Source organism: Carcharodon carcharias, chromosome 2 (assembly GCF_017639515.1).
Source record: "Carcharodon carcharias isolate sCarCar2 chromosome 2, sCarCar2.pri, whole genome shotgun sequence".
NCBI lineage: Eukaryota > Metazoa > Chordata > Chondrichthyes > Lamniformes > Lamnidae > Carcharodon > Carcharodon carcharias.
This window is the reverse complement of record NC_054468.1, coordinates 192,643,956-192,669,136: the sequence shown is the minus strand read 5'-3', so window position 1 is coordinate 192,669,136 and position 25,181 is coordinate 192,643,956. Positions and strand designations below refer to the sequence as shown.

Below are 25,181 nucleotides of genomic sequence, written 5' to 3'. Positions count from 1 at the left end.
AGTCAACCACATTTGTGTGGGACTGCGGTCAAATATAGGCGAGGTAAAAACAAATTTCATTCCCTAAAGCACGTTGGTGAACCAGCTGAGTTTTTATGACAACCAACAGCTTCATGGTCACTTCTACCAATACCAGCTTCTTTTCTGAGTTATTTTTAAATTGGGCTCAAATTCTCAATCTATGGCAGGATTTGAACTCATGTTCTCTGAAGTATGCACATAAAGTTTAAAAGTAAATTTTATTTTTATGCAAAATGTATTGTTGTTATACGAGAGTTCAATTGTCTATATGCTGACAAAACACTTTTGTAGGACACATGCAGCCTGTCTCTTGAAAGTTTAAGGGCTTATACCTCCACCCTCTCGAACAGTTACAATCACAACATTACTGTGTTATAAAACTCAAGGCTAAAGCAGTATTGGGTTATTGACGTGTTGAACAAATATTCAATACCAGCGAAATAAAGCTGCAGAATCAAAAAAGGAAAAAAGGTCAACTACAGAAATGTGTTGGAAATTATAAAATGCAAATTTCAGCAAAAAGCAGGTTTATGTAGACTAAAGCCAACAAATTATTTCTTCTGATGTAAGTAATTAGCTGATTGGAAAAACTTTGCCCCTAGTTTACAGGCCATTTCTAGGAGGAGTTCTGGCATTACGTGACTTTCACTTGGTTTCAACGGCAAAGGGAATGAGATAATGCAGCTACCATGACGCCAGCCAATAAGTTTATAGATTGATAGTGACTGTGCGGAATGCTTATCTACAAGGGTAGAAACATAGCAGCAATAGACTGGTTACTTGCAGATGGCAGTTGGAAGTGAACTATTTATGGCCTTCCTCATGAATGTCTTAAGACTGAGTAGAACCAGACAGACAAGATAACTTCCAACAATGACATTGCTTCCCTGTTAAAGTGGATACACAGGTAACTAAGCAAATGAGCAAGTTCCATGCAAATGTATCAAAATTTCAAGTAATTGATCTTATTGCATGTGACAAATATTTTACTTGTATGTATTAAATGTGAATGACAACCAATGAATTTAATAGCAGATTTGTAACTGTAAATACAAGAGATGTGTGAAGAGCCCAGTGTTAAGATTATCTATAATATTGCTAACTGCAGGGCATAAAATATTTCTTTTGCAATGCTTCTTCAATTATAAAGATTTGTTTCCTTACCTAGCTATAACGTTAAGGCAGGTACTTTGTAGAAATACAGAATGACTTATAAGGCTGCACTAATGTTTGTATTATTAGTTTACAGTTTAACTTGACAGTTTTAAACTCCTGAAAGCCAAGAGAAGTGAAAGGATTGTTGGTTTGTTAAAATTAGATTTATTGTATTTTATCTATTTCAGTTATATATTCTTGTACACAAGAATTTATAGATTTCATGATACACTTTCTGCTGTGCACCAAACTAAAAAATCTAGCAAAATAATCAATCATTTCACATGAAAAATTGTGCCTCTGTTCAGAGTGCTTAAAATTCCACCATGGGATAGTAGCATACCCACATAGAATGCATTATTCTAAATAAGTTAGTTAATCTCTTCCCTAAAATAACAATTTCAGAAGAACAAGTTGAGCTTTCATAAAATCATATCGCACCCTGCATAATTTCAGGGTTGTTTGTTAAACAAGAATTTATTTTTTAGCTAATCACATTAATTTTGGTCCTCAGTGTGCTTAAGTAGAGTAAATGTAAACACCTATAAACAACCGTCTTAACACAAAATGCTTGCACTTAGCACATCAAATTATTAGGGAGATACACAATACTGTTAATGAATTCACATTTGCATCTTTGAAAGTTTAATATTGCATATTTACAAGGTTTATGTTTGATGAAAACAAAAACAGAAAATGCTGGAAAAACTCAGCAGGTCTAGCAGCACCTGTGGAGAGAAACAGAGTTAACTTTGAGTCCTTATGCCCTTTCTTCAGAGCTGAAGAAGGATCATACGAACTCGAAACATTAACTCTGTTTCTCTCCACAGATGCTGTCAGACCTGCTGAGCTTTTCTAGCATTTTTTATTTTTATTTCAGATTTCCAGCAACCGCAGTATTTTGCTTTTATCTTCGTGTTTGATGGACTGTAGTTACTATTTGAAGAACAAATCTCAACTCACTTTTAGCAAGTTTTCAAAACTCTTATTGTGGCTCCAAGATTGCCATTGCCACATCAAAAACACAAAAGGCCAATGAGCCCAACAAGGCTTGTCCCTCTTTTATTCCAATTTTCTCAGCCTAGTATCCAACTCTGTTCTGAATGCCCATGAACTACGTATCACTACATCCAGATTATTTGGAACATTTATCACTCTTTTCGTGAAGTTATCTATTCCATTTCTTTTGCTTAGCAGTCTCTACTTTCGAACTTTGGTGTAATTAGTCAACATCGTGTTAAACTCATATTTAGAATTTAGTGCCTCTGAAAAAGATATGCCAGTATAGTCTTTTCTCTAGGCTCTAGATTGAGATTGTGTTTTCCCTAATGCTCTGAGTCATTCTGGAGGTCCTCCAAACATCTTAAAATCTGCATGTTTGGTAGTAAAATGAAAAGGCTAACACCTTTGCAAAATAGTACTCCTGCCATTGCCTTGTTACAAATCACAATTCTCTACAAATATGAAATGCGTTTGATAATATGCTAATCTATTTTAACTTATTGATACACTATGTTTCTACCACAGATCAGCTTCAACAGCGGAAAGAATAATTACATTGTCATGATTGTGGAAGATAAATACACCTTAAAACGCCATTAAAAAGACAAGAGAACAGCAGTGTGCATCAGGTGTAACAGCAACTCCATTTGGATGGCACTGGCTTCCAGTGGAGCTGCTGTTACTTTCGATGGGCACTTACATATCAAGGATCCCTTCCCTGTTGAAGGCACATTGCATCTACAAAGTAACCAACTTAGTAAGGTGAAGGTGTACAGGACGATGACCTATGAATTGACAGCCAGTACAATTAAGGTTTGCCTGTCAATTCTTTAGGCCACTATTTTGTTCACCACAATTATGCAGACGTTCAATCCACTTTGGACTACAATTTAGCATCTGTATTTTCTAAAATAAATAATAGATCTGAATTTAATCCACTGTAACAGTTCAAATGAACTGATTTTTTTTTGCATGTTAGAAAAGAAAACATCTTTGTAACTTCATGTATTGCAACAAATATCTCATAACTTATTATAAATATGTATTTGATCGGAATAAAACAATGTAAAAACCACAATTCCACTTTCAGACTAATTCTCAAAATAGACATGTGAACATGCTAACAGACTTCAATGCGAACACACAATGAAAAAGGTGAATCCTTCCATATCTCATAATTACCATTTTCCAATCAAGAAATGGAAATCTTGGAGAGACAAGATTTTCAAAATGTGCCAAAAAAAGTGATCTTTAGCAACTACAGGTATCAAAACTCAGAATCACTGCTGCACTTTCAAAGATGATTTGTTTCTGTGTAAATTACATTTTTGCTTCCTTCCAAGTTGAAGTGATTGATTGTCAAGTTCCAAATTTGTTGTGTTCCCCTATGGAGCAAATTCAGAGCACCAGTGGAAGCCCTTGAACAACTGCACATCTGCTATGGCTCTAAAAATTCACTCGAGAACTTATGAATCGGGTCACAAATATTTCTGAATTTCAGGTGATAATCTATACTTAAAAGATGGCCCCTGCATCTGGTGCCATCTGACACTGAAGTTTGTCACTAGTGCTCTTATTTCTAAAACTAAAAGACAAAAATCATATAATGAGATGTGGCTCTATGTCTCTGGAGGAAGCTTCACTACCTTATTAATGTTGCTGGAATCTGGTAATTTTAAAGCTTCCGTGCTGAGTAATTCCCAATAATGTTATCCAATAGAAGCTCTTTGCTGGTCAGATGAAATTAAGAGAAAATGGGATGTTGCAAATTTGAGAAGCACAATAGCATTGCACATTGAAAATAACGAATAAATACCTAGCAGTTTTTGAAAACTGGATTTTTAAGGCACAACTTTGTTCAAATTGAATGCTTAAAAGAAAAACAGTGTACTGGTTAAATAATTCAAATGGCTACTAATTTAATTTGTTGGAGCTTTACAATATAGTGACAAATTCCCCATTTTTACACCTTTATTGAGGATACTTGCTAAGTATTCTGAATTCAAGAGTTTTTTTAAAAACTAGCAAAAGATTTAGTGAAGTGTATAAAAATTACACAAGCTAAAATCTGCTTGCCACATTTATACTAGAATCTTTGGCTAGTGGAAAGCTAATCCAGTTTGATAACTATTGACAGACAGTTAAATTTGATTAATTTCTCATTAATGCTATTAACGTCAAGTCTGGATTCCATTCTGAACTGTGCTACAAAAGGGCAATTTTAAAAGTACAGCAAAATGTTACGACCATAGCTGATGTTATTTGCTGAGCAAGCCAAATCCCAGAGGGAAACTTGTCTTACTGATCATAACTTTTATTTGTATTTTGAAAACAAGGGGAAAACTACTGATCCCAGAAACATAGAATCCCAGGAACACTTTTAGGATTTTAAAATTAAAATGTTTATTAACAAGAAGAAAAAAAAACTTAAGCACACAAGACTAAAATTACACTGTTAAAACAGTCTTATAAAACAGTCTCCCCCAAAAAAACCCATTTGGTCAGAACACACAATTAAACTACTTGGCAACAGTTCCGTTATGGTTTAAACCATTAAAATCCAGTAACATCACCCAAGGCAAAAATTGTTGCTACTTTAATAATGTATACCACATGACTTCTCACTCTCTTCCACTCTGCTGTGGAACCAAAGGAAGTTCAGAAACAAACTGCTTTCTGAAAACAAAGACTTTTCTGGTTTGAAACTGGATAACTGCTTCAAAATTCACAGCTTTTCTCAGCACAGTGTTGGTCTAAAGACATCTCCCCAACACAGCAAACACAAGTCAACTAAACATTTTTCCTTAAATAAAAACAGAAAACGCTAGAAAAACTCAGCAGGTCTGGCAGCATCTGTGGAGAGAGAAACAGAGTTAATGTTTTGAGTCCATATGGCCCTTCTTCAAACGGACTCGAAACATCCACAGTTGCTGCTAGTCCAGCTGAGTTTTTCCAGCATTTTCTGTTTTTGTTTCAGATTTCCAGCATCTGCAGTTTTTTGCCTTTATCTTTCCTTAAATATCATTTTCCCCTTTGATCTTAAACTCCATTGTTTTAAGCACCTCTTTGAACTCGTTTTTCCCAAAATATAAAAAATTTTCTTGTCTTCCTCTTGCCCCCACTTTCCGGGAAAATGAAATTCAATAACCTTCCCTTGTTTACTTATGAAACGTTCGCAAGTTGTAAAAGTCCCTCATCACTTCTAAACTCCCTCTGAAATTTAACAGCTGAAAAGTCAAGTCCCTATCTATCACATAAGGCAAATTTTAAAACCTAACCTATTTACTCGTACGTTCAACTTCACCATTGCCTCATATTACAAATGCACTTTTACCTTTCATCTCTCCACTCCCAGACAAGCTGTCTTTACTAACCTTCCCCCAGTTTAATTTCACACACATTCACTCACAGCCTTCTTTACAGAATACCACCATATTCCCAAAAATATTTTTTAAAAATTTATCTTCACAAAGACCAAGATGGATCAAACCAATAGTATACGTTTTAAGATAAAAATTAAGACACAAGGATGACGAAAACCTAGATAACAGATTTGAGAAAAGCCAATTTAGAGGGGCTGAGAATTGAACATGGGAATATAAAATTGACAACAATATTGGCAAACCTTGATATAGAACAACAATAGGAAACATAGAATCATAGAATGGTTACAGCAAAGAAGAAGGGCTTTCAGTCCAACTCGTTTCTGCTGGCTCCCTGCAATAGCAACTTACCTCGTCACCCACCTCCCTGCATTTTCCCTTTTGTCCTGTAATTTTTTTTCTCCAGATAATTATTCAATTCTGTTTTGAAAATCACAACGATACCTGCCTCCACAACACTCTAGGGCAGCACATTTCAGATTTAACCACATTAAAACAAAGTTTTCCTTGATGTCACCATTGCCTCTTTGGCCAATCACCTTAAATTGTTGTCCTCCGGTTCTTGATCATTCCACCATTGGAAACAGTTTCTCCCCATCCACTCTGTCCAGATCCCTCATGATTTTTAATACCTCTATTCAATGTCTTCTCAACCTTCTCTTCTCCAAGGTAAACAGCTTCAGCTTCTCCAACTTATCCTCATAACTGAAGTTCCTCACCTCTAGAGCCATTCTTCTGAATCTTTTCTGCACCCCCCTAATGCCTTCACACCCTTCCTAAAGTGTGATGCCCAGAACTGGACAGAATACGCCAGCTGAAGTCAAACCAGTGTTTTATACAGGTTTATCATAAATTCCTTCCTTTTCTATTCTGTGCCCCTATTTATAAAGCCCAGAATCCTGTACACTTTATTAACCACTTTCTCAACCTGCCCTGCTGTGATTTGTGCACACATTCCCCCAGATCCCTCTGCTCCTGCACCCCCCTTCAGTACCCTTTATTTTATATCGCCTATCTTCATTCTTCCTACCAAATGAATCACTTCACACACTTCTGCATTAAATTTCATCCAACATTGGCCACCCTTCCACCAGTCTTTCTACGTCCTTTTGAAATTTAACATTATCCTCCATACAGTTCACAATACAGGTAGAGTACCTCAAATCCTGCAACCTCAGGACCAAGTCCATGTCGGATGTCAGAAATTGCTGGTTTTCGAGAAAAAGATCAGAATGTCTTAATTCAGTAAATAGGAGGCACAATATGATCTTTCTTCTCTTTGGGGCAGATGGGGTCAATGTTCACCCAGAGCACAGGAAATTCCGATGCAACAACTCCCCGAACTTTTCTGAGCTCGGTCAGGTGGGGTCAAGGTTCCCTAAGCCACTTGGAGTGCAGGGAAAAATACGTCCAGTTTTCGGGTAGCCCGGATCGGAAGTAATCTATCTGTACTTCACATTGTAAAACAGAATGCAACAGAGTCAAGAAAAAATATACTCTATTGAAAAACAGAAATTAACTAAAAATAACGAGATACCATGGATAAATAAAGATACAAAGAAAAGACAGTAAAAAAGAGCCATATACTAAGTACATGGATAGCAGGGGAGAGCACGATAAGGGGGGATATGATTACATTAGGAGGAAAGTCAAAAAACAATTAGGAAGGCAAATACAAAACAGACATTAAGTTATCAAGGAACATAAAACAAAATAGTAAAATATTCTACAGGCACATAAATAAACGCAGTCAGGATGGGAATAAGATTGGTAGGAACATAAGGACAGAAAAACATAAATAAGAGCAGAAGTAGGCTATTTAGTCCCTTGAGCCAGCTCTGCTATTCAATAAGATCATGGCTGATCGAATTGTGGTCTTAACACCACTTTCCTGCCTGACCCCTACAAGCCTAGATTCTCTTGTAAATCAAAAATCTAAGTCAGCCTTGAATACATTCAATGACCCAGCCTCCACTACTCTCTGTGGTGTGGAGTTCGAAAGATTAATGATCCTCAGATAAGAAATTCCTCCTCATCCCTGCCTTTAATGGGAGGTCCTTTATTCTGAAACTGTTCCCTAGTTCTAGATTTCTCCGTGACAGGAAACATCCTCTATGCATCTACCCCATCAAGTACTCTCCAAATCTTAAAAGTTTTAATATTCTTCTAAACTCCAATGAGTATAGGTCCAACCCACTCAACCCATTCATCCCAGGAATTAGCCTAGTGAACCTTCTTGGAATTCCTTCCAATGCAGGTATATCCCTCCTTAAATAAGGAGATCAAATTGTATATAGTACTCTGTGTGCAGTCTCACCAATGCCCTATACAGATGAAGCAACATATCCTACTTTTCTATTCCATTCCTCTTGCAATAAAGGTTAACATTCCATTTGCTTTCTGAATTGCTTGCCGTACTTACTTGCCATCTTTTTGCAATTCATGTCTGAGGATGCCCAGATTCCTCTGTACTGTTGGGAAAAGGGTGTTGTGCCACTGGACTGATAGCAAACATTACACCAATATTTAAGAAAGGAGACACAACATGTCAAGGATCTATAAGCTAACTGATTTAATGTTGGTGGTAAGAAATACAGTGAAATCTCTACTAAAAAGGAGAAAATATAACATCTAGAAACCAAAATAATAAATAATCAGCATGGATTTCGAAAGGGTAATTTTTGCTGGCCTAAACTCATTAATTTCTTTGAAGACATGACAGAGAGAGTAGGCAAGGATAAAATAATAGATGCAATTTATCTAGACTATCAAAGACCTTCAATAGTACCACATAGTAGACTAATGAATAAGACGAGAGCGTGCAGAGTCAGGGACAAATAGCAGACTGTTTAGCTAGCTGACTGCAACACAGAAAGCAAAGAGTAGAGGTAAAGAGTAGCCGTTCAGAAGGGCAGAAGGTAGGAATTGGGAACTAGTGGAGCACTAGTGAGGACAGGAGGCCAATATAAATGAGGGAATTAATGTGAATTAATCAGAATTTGAGGTATAATATTTTACCTTAATTGCAGCTCATGCAAAGTAGAGGTAGGCCCATAGCAAGGAGAACACTGAAGAATAACTCAATTTAACAATTGTGTGCATAACTGTTATTAATATAAATGTTTTAATGTGTTGTCCAGTAAACTCTCAGTTTGTGTCATTATTTTTCAAGGATCTGTTGAATGTGGATCTATGCCAGAGAGCTAAAGAGTAGCCGATGTAGCCTATTTTTAAAAAGGAAGACAGAGCTAATCGAGGTAATTACAGGTCAATTGCTTTAACATCTGTGGGAGGGGAAAAAAATTAAAGCACCTTAAAATAAGGACGCAATTGCCAACTTTCAAGATAAAATGAAAACATTTAGAACTAGTTATCAGTAATTTGAAATGGGATGGTGGTAGTGGAAAAACCTCAGAATCCTTCAAGAGGATAACAAACATAGAAGGTAGAGGATGTGCCGTGGATACAGCATACAGGGCCTTTAAGAAAGCTTTTGACAAGGCATTATATGAATACTATTAGAGAAGATTAAGAGGATTGAAAACTAAACTAAGAGCTGGTTAGATGGAAAGAGAAAATAGGGGTTAAAAGCAAAGACAAAATTCTGCAGATGCTGGGAATCTGATATTAAAACGGAAAATGCTTGAAGCATTCAGCAGGTCAGGCAGGATCTGTGGAGAGAGAAAAAAACAGAGTTCACATTAAGACATGGACTCTGCTTTTCTCTCCACAGATATTGCCTGACCTGCTGAGTACTTCCATTCGTTAAAGACAATTTTTCTAGAATGGTTGGATGTGGGCAATGCTGTTTCACATGCTTCAATTCTGGGTTGTGTTCTGTTCAATAAGAAAACAGGTAGATAACTCGATTGGAACTGTTTGTTTGCATGGAGAGTAAATACCAAAATGCACTCGTTAGGCTGAATGGCTTGTTTGTGTGGCGTAAATTCTATATTTTCCACATACTGACAAAGCTAGAAACTACCACCTCAATGAAAACTAAGTAGTGTTAATGATAGCTATATTATTACATATGCAATTATAACCCATAAAACATAACAAAAATCATAGTACAATTTAATAAAGGGAGGTAAATAAACTTATGACGGTTTGTAAGAAAATTCAAAGCATTTTTTATGCATCATAAAGGATTAGAGAATGCATTCCCCAGCTAACCAAGCCCACTGATCTCCACCCTTTCCAAAGCCACGTAGAATGTTAGTCATGACAAAGAGCTGATTGCAGGGTCACTGTTCAAAGTCCTGCTCAAGCAAGGACACAGCTGCAGTTTCAACAACTTCCCCACATTAATGAAAATAGATATCCGGGTGAGGTTGCTAGATCACTAGTCCACTTGTAATTTTTAAAACTTTAGATCACCTAGAAATAATACTTCCACCTATGAGCTGTCTTATGTCAAAATGCCCCAGGGTACTTCACATAATGAATTACTTTTGAACTGCAATGAGCATCATGTAGGCACAAACATTTGTTGGGCAGACTGTTGGTAGCAGAATGCAATGCTGTCCTATTCTCAAGTAATTTCAGGTCATATATTACACAGTACACATGCAGAGTTAAACTGCCTTCACTATCAAAAAGCAATGCATTAACCACAAAAGAACATCAATCTACTTTTCCATTGTATATTTTTCTACATTTCATACCATCTGTCCTTACAGTGGCAGAACCTAAGACAGCAAGAAAGAGGGTGGGGAGTGATAGAGGGGGAGAGAGAGAGAGAGAAAAAATAACAGGATAAAAGTGCAAGAGAAATATACATACACAGCAAGTAAAACACAGCAAGACTGTATAGTGGGGGAAGGTTATCTGAACAAAGCAATTCAGAAAGATTTTAAAGGGGTAATGACTTTCTGCAATGGGAAAGCAGAAGTTCCAATCTAAAAGCTGGTTAAATGGTAAGAGAGAATAGGAATTAAAAGCAAAAGCAAAATTCTGCAGATGCTGGGAATCTGAAATAAAAAGACAAAATGTTTGAAGTATTCAACCGGTTAGGCAGCATCCGTGGAGAAAGAAAGACAGAGTTCACGTTTCCGGTCAATGACGTAAACTCTGCTTTTCTCTCCACAGATGTTGCTTGACCTGCTGAATATTTCCATCCATTAAAGACAATTTTTCGAGAATGGTTGGAGGTGGGTAATGCTGTTCCATGTGCTTCAACAAATGAATGAATGACGAAATTTAAAGATACAGGCAATTGAAGTTAATGAAGTATTTATATAAAAGAAATTGCCATTAAATGCACAGGACTGCCATACGTAAAACATGTGGATATCATTATAGCCAAAACTATGAAGACTGCAGTGAAATTTTAATTGGCATGGCAACCAAGTACAAAAGGTCATGTTCCTATTTTTGTCCATTACTCCAAGTTGGCATAGAAATACATCTCATCACTTTGAAAGCACCTTACTTGTTAATGAGTGGCTCTGCAGTTTCTTTGTGATAGAAAACTGGAATGGGTACTCCCCAACACCTCTGCCTTGAAATGCACCAGTATGTCCGTCTGTCTAACATGGCAAGCATACTGTTCATTGCTGATTGTGGAATTATTTGTATCTTCTTCAGCAATTCCTAAGGCAAAAAGAATAAACCATGTTATTTTAGTACAAAACACAATGGATAAAACTGCTAATGGCTCAAAAAACTGAGAAAAGCAAATGAAGCACAGGAAATGTTGAGCACTATCTTCAGTTCAAACATTTTTTTTTTAAACACACAGTCCAGCAATCAACGATTCTCCATTTGCTTCAACACAGGAAAGATGTTGGTCTGGATTGGCATAAAAGTGAAGCTAACAGTGCTTCCCCACAGAGTGCACTGGGGCTTCCTTGCCAATAGTGTCAGCACTGAAATCAATGCAAAGGCATGCACTTGGGGTTCTTTCTCACTAGCTCCCCAATAAACTATGTTGCCATTCCTTCACTGTTGTGGGACAATGGAACTCCCTTCCTAGTAGCACTGTGGGATGTACCTGCACCAGATGGGATGCCGCAGTTCAAGATGATGACTCACCACCACCTTTTCAAGTACAATTAGGGATGGGCAACAAATTCTGGCCTTGCCAGAGATGCCCACATCCCACGAAAGAGCAAAAAAAAAGGCAGCAGAAAAGTTAGAGTTGGTGCATTCAACAGTAAGTGATGTTTTAATAGCATAAGAGTGATAACTATGAGCAAGCAACCTCGCCAGTCCCTGAAAATTTACTTTTACAAATATGGACTCTATTTCCTTCAAAAATTAACAAGCGTAGGAGAATTTTTTTTAAATAGTCATTTGTTACTTCATCCCTTTTCTCTCTCTCTCAATCCAATTGTTATCCCCAATCTTTATTTGGCTTTTTGTACTGATTTATAAGTCCTGTTTTATACTTCATGTTTCATACTCTACATGTCTCAGTGAGGATTCTTCAATCTGAATGGCTGAAGGCTGTTTCCCTTATTGCTCACAGAAGCCCAGAGGGTGCTGTGCTAGGTCAGATGCCAAATAAGGGCAAGTCTCCACTCAAAGGCCCATGAAAACTTTGTAGGAAGCAGCCACCAAGGTGAATGGTGAGCATTGGTCCTTTGCCGCTAACCACAAAATCCTGATCGCCACACTGCAGAATCTTGTCCCCCTTAGTTCAATAGAAAATGGTTCCCACTTATTGAGGCAGATTTAACCTTAATGGCTTACACATATTTAAAAGGCACTACGAGGTTGCTTTACAAATTAGAAGAAATTCAGACCATTATCTGTTTCAATTTGCCTTCCAACATTTTTTTCATTCGCACAAATGCTTTTCCTGCACAGACACAAAAATATTTTTAAAAATACTGCATTTACTGTGTTTTAAAAGAAAAGTGAATCTCCATGGAGTTGCTCAAAGCTAACAGGGTGATATGCTGTTTTTCCCAAGGACAGCAACATTATCCTGAATTCCAAAACAACACAGTATCTCTTTGGCTACACAATGGAATCGTTAAGCAGACAGACTCAGGAAAACCAGAATTTGACCACTGAAAAGCAAAAAGCTGAAAATATACACCATATCATTCAATATCTGTGGGGGGGAAACAATATGCAACATGGACTCAGGCCCTTCTTCGAATCAAGTAGCAAATTACAAACTGTCATGTTCTATCCACCAATGATGACGGACCCAAATGTTTATCCACTGGTATTAGTTGTAGTGTTGATTGTTGGTTGGTTGGTTGAAATTTGGCCTAATAGAAAGTACTTGGAAGCTTCAGATGGCTGACATAAAGTACTTGGTTCTATGTGATTTGTTTGATTTAAATGCAATTGCTAAAGTCAATCAGAGGAAAGAAATACTTGGACTTCTGTATCAATCTGGTATTTTCTATGTTCTGATGAAAGATCACTGACTTGAAACATGAACTTTGTTTTTTGCTTCACAGATGCTGTCTGACCCAAATATTTCCACTATTTTCTGTTTTTATTATTAGTAGTATTTCCTATTGCTCTGTCAATTGCAAATAATTTATCCTAATCTTTTTTTAAAAAGCACTTAACAGAGAAGAAATGTGTGCACATAGACAGCATGGCAGACAAATGGTACATTTGGTGTACCATACATTAAACTTTGAATATATTCTATTAAAACCTTATTTTTAATGTAGATTAAAGCACACTCTTGTGGCACAATGGGGTTATTGCAATGGTCCAACCTGGTGATACTTTATCCACTGAGTTGCACAATACATTATACAAAATCATAGAGGTCTACAGTACAGAAAAAGGCCCTTCAACCCATCGAGTCTGCACCAGTCAAACAAGTACCTAACTATTCTAATTCCATTTTCCAGCACAAGGCCCATAGCCTTGTATGCCATGGCATCACAAGTGCACATCCAAATACTTAAATGTTGAAGGTTTCTGCCTCTACCACCCTTTCAGGCAGTGAATTCCAGATTCCCACCACCCTCTGGGTGAAAAAATTCTTCCTCGCATACCCTCTAAACCTCCTGCCCCTTACCTTAAATCTATGCCCCCTGGATATTGACCCCTCCACCAAAAGGAATAGTTCCTTCCTGTCTACCCTATCTATGCCCCTCAATTTTATACACTTCAGTCATGTCCCCCCCTCAATCTCCTCTGATCCAGGGAAAATAACCCCAGTCTATCCAATCTCTCCTCATAACTAAAACTCTCCAGCCCAAGCAACATCCTGGTAAATCTCCTCTGCACTCTAGTGCAATCACATCCTTCCTATAATGTAGATTCACTTCCAAATAAAAATACATACTTCAAGTTTGATAATTAAGGTTCCTAATTTAGTGGAATCATTCCACAGATCAAGATAAGCCAATGCATGAACTATGGAATTAGTGTTTCTGACACAGCAGATCTCACAATTTCAACAAATGAAAAACAACCTTCAGTTAATTCTAATATAATAGTTATCACAAATATCATAAAATGCAAATACAAGTTTTAGACATACATAGGATATATGTTTAAAGGCTGCCTGGTAGATCATGGAGTCATACAGCACAGGAAGAAGTCATTCACTCCATCACTTTGCCTGTTCGCTAGCTAAGGATAAACAATCAAATGAGCAGCTGATGCCTGTCCAACAGTTCAGCAGCACAAGTCACCATCTTCAACAGTATTTAAAATATTTACGGCTGAGAAACAAGCATTCAGCCCAACAGGTCCATGCTGATGTTTACACTCCATGAGTCTCCTCCCACTCTTATTCATCTAAGGCCATCTATATATCTTCATATTTCTTTTTCCCCTTATGTGTTTATCTAGCTTCCCCTTAAATCCATCTATGCTGTTCGCACTCTATCAGTTCTCTGGCACTGTTCCTCCTTCTAATGATTGTTTATAAGTACGCAATAGTGCCACTACTATTTCTACCCTAACTACTTTTAATATGTGTGGATGCAATCCATCCAGACCAGGGTCTCTATTCTCCCCAAGTCTGATGCATTAATTAAGATTGAATGTGATGAGATCAATACATATCTTTACATATTTTTTGATTTCTTCTAATGCCATGTCCACCATGTGAGTCAATACAAAATTACTTACTTAATATTTCAGTCATTTCGCTATAACCTGAGAGTTAATTATGTGTATCTCTAAGTGGCCCTTTCCTGATTTTTATTTTTTAATTTATGTTACTATTTCTTTTTATATTCCTTGATAATTTAATTTTGCAGTTTCTCTTTGCATTCCTAATTTGTTCTCTTGGCTTCTTTCCTAACCTTTTTCCCTTTGTCATCCTCCACTCTATGCTTCATGTACGCCTTTTTCTTTAACTTCATTTTTAGCCTTATTTCATTATCCACCCATGGTGTGTCATGAGTTTGCTCTTACACCCTAGTCAAAAATGTTTCTTCTGGATTCTATTGATAACTGTTTCATATGTTTCCCACAGTTTTCTATTTCATTGTTAGTAAATCTTTCCATTTTATTTTCCATTGTTCCATTCTGAGTCCTTAAGATTAGCCTTCTTCCAATGTCCTATTTTGGTCTTTGTCTTACTGTGTTTTCAACAGAGAAGAGAGAAATTTGGAAGGAAAAAGTCCAATTGCAACATCAGTGATTTCTGAGGTATGCTAAAGGAAAGGAAGATTGTGCAAACTTACAGCAGAAAAGGTGACAATTGCTGATTGTGTGTAAAAGAATAACATCTACTAAGAAAATGTTTGGTGATGACAAATGGGGCATTACTATACATATTAACAATATGTCAAATTACAAAATTGATAATTTAAGTTTTCCATTACAGTAAGTTAATCTCAAAATAAAGATTTTACCTGAGCTCTGTCTTTGATACTTGCAGTATCTATGAACCACTGTTTGCTGGATCGTATAATTACTGGCTTCTTTGTCCTCCAGTCGTATGGGTAACTGTGTTTTACTTCCTCCTCTTTCAATAACATGTTTGCCCCATGCAACATTTGGATGACTAATGAAATTCAGAAGTTATTACAACCCATTAAAAATGTACAGATATCAGAACTCACTTACAAAAAGTGGCACACTATTTCTGAGGCAAGTCTAAAATTGGGAACTCAAATTATCATGTTAATAACTGAAATGAAACCTTTCTTGATGTGAAATTACTACTAATTCAAAGCAACAGGGACACCACTCTGTAACTGCTGTTTCATCCATAAAATGCAGTAGTATCTCACTGGAAACTAGAATCTGCAATTATATAGCAGCTAAGAAGGTGCTATGCACTAATTCAACATCTCAATTTCATCATAAAATTGTACATTCCTGCTCAGCTACTGGAATCAGGTTGACATCACAGTATACATTCAATTGCTTGAAACTAAGCATATTTTTCTGTTACAGGGTTCAATTGTTTTCAAGAACTGAACTGTTTGCAACATCTGTCTGTCTATCGCTATTGCATCAAGTGGTGAGTCAGCAATACTCAGCAGGTTCCTAAAGTTATAACAAGAAAGATTCCACAAATTAATATCTGAAGTACTTAATGTATGTTAGTTCCAATGTGCTTTACAGTACTAGGGTACAAATGTACAATCCCTTACACAGCAAATTAACAACTTCAATTATGCTGAAGAAAGAACTAAGCACTGACTGGGTATCTCCTTATAGGGGGAAGAAAAAAACATAATAGATACCAATCATTCTTGACAAAACAAACACCTATCAGCTAAATAGCACTGGCAACTGGCTTGCTCAAACTGGAACAGTGGATAGTTGAAGAAGGCAAAGCAATGAGAAAATAAAATTAAAATGTTTTTAATAGAGAAAAGTATTTGAGAGAACAATATAATCAAAAGAGTTATGAGAAATGTTTTTGTTTTCTAAAATAATTTCCCCCTTTCTACTCTTGCAGGATTTGATTCCTTCCGGGATTACAGCTGTTGGCTTTTTATGATTGCTATGTATCCTCCAGTACCTCACCCAAATGTCTATTATTCATATGGCAAACCGTGATAACAAGCACCAGCAGGATATGTGATGACAGCTGGGGGTGGGACCATTATACTGCATTTTCCTCATCTAATATCCACATTACTACACTTCAAAAGTACTTCATTGGCTGTGAATCACAATTTGGACATTCTTAGGTTGTGAAAATGTGTTCTATAAAAGAACATCCTTTCTTAACAGGAGTCCCTTCATAGCCATCAGAAACAGAAACCCTAGTTGATCTTCCTGCAAACAAAAAATATTAAATTCACATCATTACCCCATCCACCACTCCAGCACAAAGCAAGGATTAAGTATGCAACCTTCCTTATTTCCATTGTTCAGCTACTCATCCTCAAACCCAATAAGCCATCGAGAAGGCAAACAGAGCAACATTCCCTAAACATTCTGCAACACAAGAGGGAAGACAAACCTGTTTCATTTCCTTCATTAAGGACATACTTGTTTTGAAGCTCTAATCCAGCTTCTTCAGTGAAAAAGCCATCTTCATCCACTAAACAGTCCTAAAATAGTGAAGATCAAACCAATTAAAACTGCAGCAATTGCGAATACAGTATATCATCCAGTACTTGATGAGCCAAAGTTTCCTCCAATTAAACACTAGAAAAGACTGAAGCCATTATATTCAGTCCCTGCCACGTACACCATTGCTGAGCCACCGACATCAACTCCCATCCAAGGTCACTGTATGAGGCTGAATCAGACTGTTTGTCACCTCCATGTCCTGTGTGAATCTGAGCTGAGTTTCTGACCCCATCTTTTTTTCCAATCACAAAGTCCACCTAATTCTATGCCCATTCTATCACCTGTCTCCACCCTGCTTCAACCCATCTGCTGAAGCCCTCATTTGTACTTATGTTACCTCCAGACTCCAAATACTCTCCTAGCCAGTCTCCCAACTTTCACCCTTCATAAACATAAGCTTATCCAAACAGTGCTAAGAAACTATTTCCCTGACTGGGGTATCTAGGGCTATGGGGAAAGTCTATAAATTAGAGTCAGACCTTTCAGGAATTAAATTAGAAAACGTTTCTATGCACAAGGGGTGGTATAAGTTTGGAAGCCTCTTCCACAAATGAGAATCAATGCGAGATCACCTGTAAATTTTAAATCTGAGATCGATAGATTTTTCTTAATCGAGAGATATGTGGCAGAAGCAGAGATAGAGGTTAGGTTGCAGGTCAGCCATGATTTCATTAAATGGTGGAACAGGCTCAAGGGATTAAATGGCCTACACCTGCTCCCAAGTCCGTACTCTAACTCACAACAACGCATTCAGCCATTACCACTGCATTTGCTGACCTATACTGACTCTATATAAATACAAGTTGTTGTTGTAGTAGTATATACATTTCTCCCAATCTAACTTTATTGAATGCATTATTTTGGTAGAATCATTGAGCACAGGAGGATGTTATTTGGCCCATCGTACCTGTGCTGGCATTATTAGATATTTGAATTTTCTGTATCTAGTAGATCTGTAACTTACCACAAAGAGTTTGTGGTGTGAAGCGACACCATAATCCTCCATTCCATGAGCTGGGGCTGTATGAACCAATCCTGTCCCTTTAACCATTGTCACATGATTAGCAGGCAAAAGCTGGGATTCTCTTCCAGGAATTGTGGGATGGCTACAGACTCCACCTTCCAAATCTGAACCTACATTACGAGAAGTAGTGTAACTGAACCGAGTTAGGAAGATATTAAAAACGTATCAAAAATCCTGAAAATCAGAGCCATACTGGTAAGTTACTCAGTAATAGCTAATATGACCATATGGACACTAGAATTAGTCTCAGCATCCCAGGAATAAGGAGGAAGGGGAAATAAAACATATTCTCTATTCTGGTGGACATGCAGCAAGCTCTGCTGAAAATAGTCTTATGCAGAATTCAGGGTTTGACTAAAACACTTCCCAAATTGTCTTCTAACAAACTCACAGTCAAGGGACGTATCTGTAAAATTATCACTTGAACAACGTCCTAGAGGAATATTCTTGCTTTTGGAACCATGCTTAATAATAGTTCCAACTTTCAGGACAGAGATAAAAGAGAAAAAACTGGAGATGGAATAGAATTTACGACACTGCATTATAAAGGGTTATAATCTTCAATAGAGAAAAGAGAAAATCAAAATAAATCAACTTTCAATCCACGTACCTGTGACTGCCTGAAGAATTTCAAACTGTGTTCCCAGGATAGCTGCTATAGAATCTATACATTCTGTACCTAGAAGGTAGAGCTCCTCTGTGTTTAAGCACTTCACTAGGGAATACCTGTATTCAGATACAACACGGCAATGAATTTGGAACTTACCCAGCTTTTGTAACCCAGACATTTCTTTTAAACAATTCCTCTAAGATAAACCAAGAATTTGAGCATTCTTTCATTTCTGTAAAATAACCAGGTAATTAGCAATATAATCTGTACTGTGTGATTATAATAAATCCTCACTGTTGCACTACATCAACTGTAATGAACTAAAAACTAGTTGCAGAGATAAAAACAAAGAACTGCGGATGCTGGAAATCCAAAACAAAAACAGAATTACCTGGAAAAACTCAGCAGGTCTGGCAGCATCGGCGGAGAAGAATAGAGTTGACGTTTCGAGTCCTCATGACCCTTCAACAGAACTGATTGAATGTTAGAAGAGGGGTGCTGGAGGAACAGCACCTCATCTTCCGACTAGGCACTTTACAGCCTTTCGGACTGAATATTGAATTCAACAACTTTAGATCTTGAACTCCCTCCTCCATCCCCACCCCCTTTCCGTTTCTTCCCCCTTCCTTTTGTTTTTTCCAATAATTTATATAGATTTTTCTTTTCCCACCTATTTCCATTATTTTTAAAACTTGTATACCGGGCTACTCTTTCCACCCCACCTCCACTAGAGCTGTACCTTGAGTGCCCTGCCATCCATTCTTAATTAGCACATTCGTTTAGATAATATCACCACCTTCAACACTTCTTAGTTCCATTGTCTGTGACATCTTTTGATTATCTGCTCCTATCACTGCTTGCTTGTCCCTACAACCACACCACCCCCCCCACTTCTCTCCTCCCCCCAACCACCTTAAACCAGCTTATATTTCACCCCTCTTCTAACATTCAATCAGTTCTGTTGAAGGGTCATGAGGACTCGAAACGTCAACTTTTTTCTCCTCCACCGATGCTGCCAGACCTGCTGAGTTTTTCCAGGTAATTCTGTTTTTGTTAAAAATTAGTTGCGTTTTGCAAGTTTACAGAAGAAAACAGCAATGTATTGAAATTTTGCATGTTCAAGTTACAAGGAAAAGTTACTCCTTCAACAGAGCAATTAAACATCTTCAGAATTAAAGACAGTATTGGATGTTCATACTAGTCTTTAATTTCAGTACACCTGAAGCAACAGGCTCATTCCACAAAATTCAGGAAAATTTTAGGGCTTTAGAATCTCCCATGCAAAAATTAATTAATACTAGTTGGTAATCATTTGTGAGTGTGTAACTACACTTTACTCAAACGTTCCACTTGTTGAGTCACATAGTAGCGCCTTGGTTTTAACATTTTAGAAAGTATTTTTCAAAGAGTCATAGAGGTCTGCAGCACAGAAAAAGGCCCTTTGGCCCATTGAGTCTGCACCAGTCAAACAAGTGACTAACTATTCTAATCCCATAGCCTTGTATGCCATGGCATCGCAAGTGCGTATCCAAATACTTCTTAAATGTTATGAGGGTTTCTGCTTCAGCCACCCTTTCAGGCAGTGAGTTCCAGATTCCCACCACCCTCTGGGTGAAAAAATTCTTCCTCACATCCTCTCTAAGCCTCCTACCTCTTATCTTAAATCTCTGCCCCCTGGTTATTGATCCCTCCACCAAGAGGAATAGTTCCTTCCTGTCTACCCTATCTATGCCCCTCATAATTTTATACACCTCAATCATGGCCCCACCCTAAATCTCTTCTGCTCCAGGGAAAATAACCCCAGTCTATCGAATCTCTCCTCATAACTAAAACTCTCCAGCCCAGGCAACATCCTGGTAAATCTTCTCTGCACTCTCTCTAGTGCAATTGCATCCTTCCTATAAAGTGGATTCCAGAACTGCATGCAATCCTCTAGCTGTGGCCTAACCAGCATTTTATACAGTTCCAGCGTAGCCTCCCTGCCCTTATATTTTGTGCCTCGGCCAATAAAGTCAAGTATCCAATATGCCTTCCTAACCACCTTATCTACCTGTCCTGCTACCTTAAGGGACTGGCGGACATGCACACCAAGGTCCCTTTGATCCTCTGTACTTCCCAGGGTCCTACCGTTCATCGTGTATTCCCTTGCCTTGTTCGTCCTGCCCAAGTGCATCACCTCACACTTATCCAGATTAAATTCCATTTGCCACTGATCAGTCCATCTGACCAGCCCATCTATATCATCCTGTAATCCCAGGCTGTCCTCCCCACTATTTACCACGCCACCAATTTTCATGTCATTCGCGAATTTACAGATCAACCCTCCTACATTCAAGGCTAATTCGTTTATATATACACACTACAAACAGCAAGGGACCCAACACCAATCCCAGTGCTACCCCACTGGACACAGGTATCCAGTCACAAAAACACCAATCAACCATTACCCTCTGCTTTCTGCCACTCAGCCAATTCTGGATATAATTTGCCAAATTGCCTGGGATCCCATAGGCTCTTACCTTTGTTATCAGTTTCTCATGTGGGAACTTATCAAAAGCCTTGTTGAAGTCCAAGTAGAATATGTCAAATGCACTGCTCTCATCTACACATCTGGTCACCTCTTCGAAAAATTCAATCAAATTGATCAGACATGACCTCCCTTAACAAAACCATGCTGACTGTCCTTGATTAATCCCAATTGTAGATTAATTCTGTCCCTCAAAATTGCTTCCAATAGTTTCCCCACCACTGAGGTTAGACTGACTGGCCTGTAGTTCCCTGGTTTATCTCTTCCTCCCTTCTTGGATAAATGTACCACATTGGCTGTCCTCCTGTCCTCTGGCACCTGTCCTGTGGCCAGAGAGGTATTGAAAATTATTGCCAGCGCCCCCACTATCTCCTCCCTTGCCTCACTCAACAGCCTGGGATACATTTCAGCCGGGCCTGGAGAGTTATCTACTTTTAAGCGTGCCAGACCACTTAGAATCTCCTCCCTTTCTATGCTAATTTCTTTAATTATATCACAGTCCTTCTGCCTGATTTCCATACCCACGTTGTCCCCCTCACTTGTGAACACCAACATAAAGTATTCATTTAGAACCCTAACTACGTCTTCCGGCTCCACACACAAATTAACACTATGGTCCTTAATGGGCCCTACTCTTTCCCTGGTTATCCTCTTACTCTTAATGTACTTGTAAAATAACTTTGGATTTTCCTTATTTGACCTGCCAATCTTTTCTCATGCCCCCTTTTCGTTCTCTAATTTCCTTTTTAAGTGCCCCCCTACACATTCTATACTCCTCTAGGGTTTCCGCTGTTTTGAGCCCTCAGTATCTGCCATTAGCCTCCCTTTTTCTCTTTATCCAATCCTGTATATCCCTCGACATCTGGGGTTTCCTGGACTTGTTGGTCCCACCCTGTCCCTGGAATATGTTGGCCCTATACTCTCCCTATTTCCTTCTGATGCAGATTTACCTAAAAATAGCTTCTCCCAGTCCACTCTGGCCAAATCATATCTGATCTTATTAAAATCGGCCTTCCCCCAATTTAGAACTCTGATTTCGGGCCAGCAATGTGATTGCTCCTTTTTTGTTTTTCAGTTCTACCCATATGGCTTCATTTGAGGAGGCTTCTCAGATGTCATCCCTCCTTACTGCTGTAATTGATTCCTTGATCAATATTGCGATACCCCCTCCTCTTTTACCTCCTTCCCTGTCTCACTTGAAGACTCTATATCCTGGAATATTGAGCTGCCAATCCTGCCCCTCTTTCAACCATGTCTCTGTGACAGCAATTATATCATACTTCCATTTGTTAATTTGTGCCTTCAACTCATCTGCCTTATTAGTCATACTCATTGCATTAAAATAAATGCCATCCAACCTTGCAAAACTCCCTTGTACCTTAACTGGCCTATAATTTCTATGCCTTCCAGACTCACGCTCTCTCTTCTAATTTTGGCTGTGCATTTCCCCCTGCTGAACCTCCTCTTGGGTCCCATTCCCCTGCCAAGTTAGTTTAAACCCTCCCCAACAGCACTAGCAAATCTCCCCACAAGGACGTTGGTCCCATTCCGGTTCAGGTGAAACCCATCCGCCTTGTACAGGTCCCATCCGCCCCCAGAAATGGTCCCAATGTCCCAGAAATCTAAAGCCCTCCCTCCTGCACCATCTCTCCAGCCACACATTCATCTGGACTAACCTCCTATTTCTATACTCAATAGCGTGTGGCACCTGAAGTAATCCAGAGTTTATTACCTTTATGGTCCTGTTTTTTAATCTGTTTCCTAGTTCCCTAAATTCTGCTTGCAGGACTTCAGCCCTCTTCCTACCTTTTTTATTTAAATTAGTGTTATACCATGGAACTCAATGATGTTTTTCTGCTAAAGAACAGCTTTAGCCACAAAGCACTACAAAGTTAAACTGGTGCTCTATGCAGATGCTCAGATTATTCATAATTTAATTGTTGTTTGGTCAGGGAACTTTGATTAGATTGTGGACAGTTCCAGGCTGGAAGTCAGAAGAAAACAACACCATGATTAGTCATTTGGTAGGACAGAACTTATGTATTTCTGAAAAGAAAGATACATTTTCTGTCAAATCTTTTTGTCTTGAATTCATCTGGACAATTAACAAGAAAATTCAGGGGAAACAATATATTTATACTGTTTGAGAAGAGAGCACTGATTGGTTGGCAAGTGGACTCTGGTAGATGTTACCATGGAGAACGCACCAGTGAATGGTGACTGATAGTTAACTGCCAAGCATTGTCTGAAATTTAAACCAGGCAGCTTGACTCTGATTGGTCAAGGCATTGCCCTGAGGAATGAACCACAAATGGCTGTCGCTTATTTTGTTTAGTTGAACCAGGCACAACTTGTGTACATTATTTCTGTCTGCAATGAACAGGGCAGTGTATTAATATACGTAGCTTCCAGTACACACAAATGCACCACACTGCCGGCCTGCCTGACAATCTTAAATTGGTTATCAGCGTAATTCTTAGCACACTGAGGATTATTTAATAAAAATTGTCCAATCACGAAATTACATCTAATGTTGGATACAGCATTTTGAGTTTTGCAAGCACGAGCTGGTTGGATACAGTCCATACCTTGCCCGTTGCAAGAGGCAAAAGAGGCATGCTGTTTAATACAATCCACCAGTCTTTGGGACATACGGCCTTCATACCTAGCATCACACTGGCACTGAAATTCATATACGACATTACTCATTTGTGTGATATGCAGAACATCTTTTTGGCCTGGTGGCAGCAAGCTGTTAGCGGCAAACACTACTCGTGTTGATACTGCATAGTAGCAGCGTGAAACAGCTAGCTTCACCTGTTGCTCAAATTTTTGAGATACATTGCCCCTGCAGGGTAATCTGAGGTAGACAGGGTACTTTTCAGTGCCTAAAGTGACAGCCTTGGGCCTGTTTATGAGTTTGTGTGATATACAGCGTGAAATGATCTGATTAGGGTAGCCATTATCCCACAGGATGTCTTTGATATGCCCTATTTCAGCATTAAGCTTAAATGGTGAGCAAATGGCTCAAGCCCTATTTACAAGGTTGCCAATAAGGCCAATCTTATAGCGCACGGAACTGTAAGAATCCCAATGCATGTATTGACTGGTGAAAGTAGGTTTGCGGTAGACCGTGGGAGAGAACTCCTAGCAGATTCCTCAACTATTACGTCAAGGAGAGAAAGTTCATTCGACTGCTCCATTTCAAAGGTGAATTTGAGGGCAGGATGGAGCCCATTAAGACATGCAAGGAAATTATTACATTCAGCTGCAGATTTAAATATAGCAAACCTAATTTGCACATACTGCAAATATGCAAGGGGAAGGAGGTTAGGTGTCATTCCGTTGAAGACATGTTTCTCATGGAACCCAACAAAGACGTTTGTGAGACCTGGGCCTAGAGGAGATCCCATGGCAACACCATCTATTTGGGCATACATGGTGTCATTAAGGCTGAACTCAACTGCGCAAGTTGCCGAGTTCAAAAGCTCAATGAATACCGATTCACAGAATGATGGCAGGTCTAGATCACCGTGATATAGCGCTGCAGCACAAAAATGTCTGTTTCTCAGCAATATTCAAGTTCTGTACTACCAAACAACTATTTGTATACTAGAGACAGAGGTACAACAAAAACCAAATTTGGGACATCCACAACAGAGTTCGACTTACAGGTAAGTCAAGAACAGGTAAGCTATCTATTGAATTTCTCCAAGGGTATTAAAACCAAGGTTGTGCCAGTTTTCATTTCCAAACGTATCGATAATGCTAAAGTGAGACAAAGTCCCACGATTAGGCGAGAATTTATGCGAGAGGAGACTGAACATATTGGTAAAAGGGTTATTACTTTACCCCATGCCCTACAATACGCTTGGTCGGACGTGCACAAATTTCTTTAATTTTTCTATTTGATCTGTTTATGCCTCTATACTGCTTCAATAACTGATTGCACCATAAACAGTACCCATTTGGAACACATCCGTA

General features: G+C 38.4%; 1 protein-coding gene and 1 long non-coding RNA gene across 3 annotated transcripts in view; one reads left to right on the top strand and one right to left on the bottom strand.

Moving 5' to 3' along the window:
* Nucleotides 1-25,181, bottom strand: part of iars2 (isoleucyl-tRNA synthetase 2, mitochondrial) — a 115,483-nt gene that overhangs the window by 80,009 nt on the left and 10,293 nt on the right. For both annotated transcript variants that reach the window (XM_041180173.1, XM_041180164.1), the window contains exons 8-12: nt 18,671-18,786; nt 18,001-18,170; nt 16,924-17,014; nt 15,356-15,507; nt 10,996-11,156 (exon numbers count right to left, since the gene is read on the bottom strand). In XM_041180173.1, the coding sequence (XP_041036107.1) occupies nt 10,996-11,156; nt 15,356-15,507; nt 16,924-17,014; nt 18,001-18,170; nt 18,671-18,786 (690 nt within the window). The remainder of the gene's footprint in view (nt 1-10,995; nt 11,157-15,355; nt 15,508-16,923; nt 17,015-18,000; nt 18,171-18,670; nt 18,787-25,181) is intronic.
* LOC121273189 lies at nt 770-18,974 on the top strand. Its single transcript, XR_005941960.1, has 4 exons — nt 770-928; nt 15,095-15,194; nt 15,903-15,969; nt 16,414-18,974. It is a non-coding gene; the product is annotated as an uncharacterized LOC121273189 (long non-coding RNA).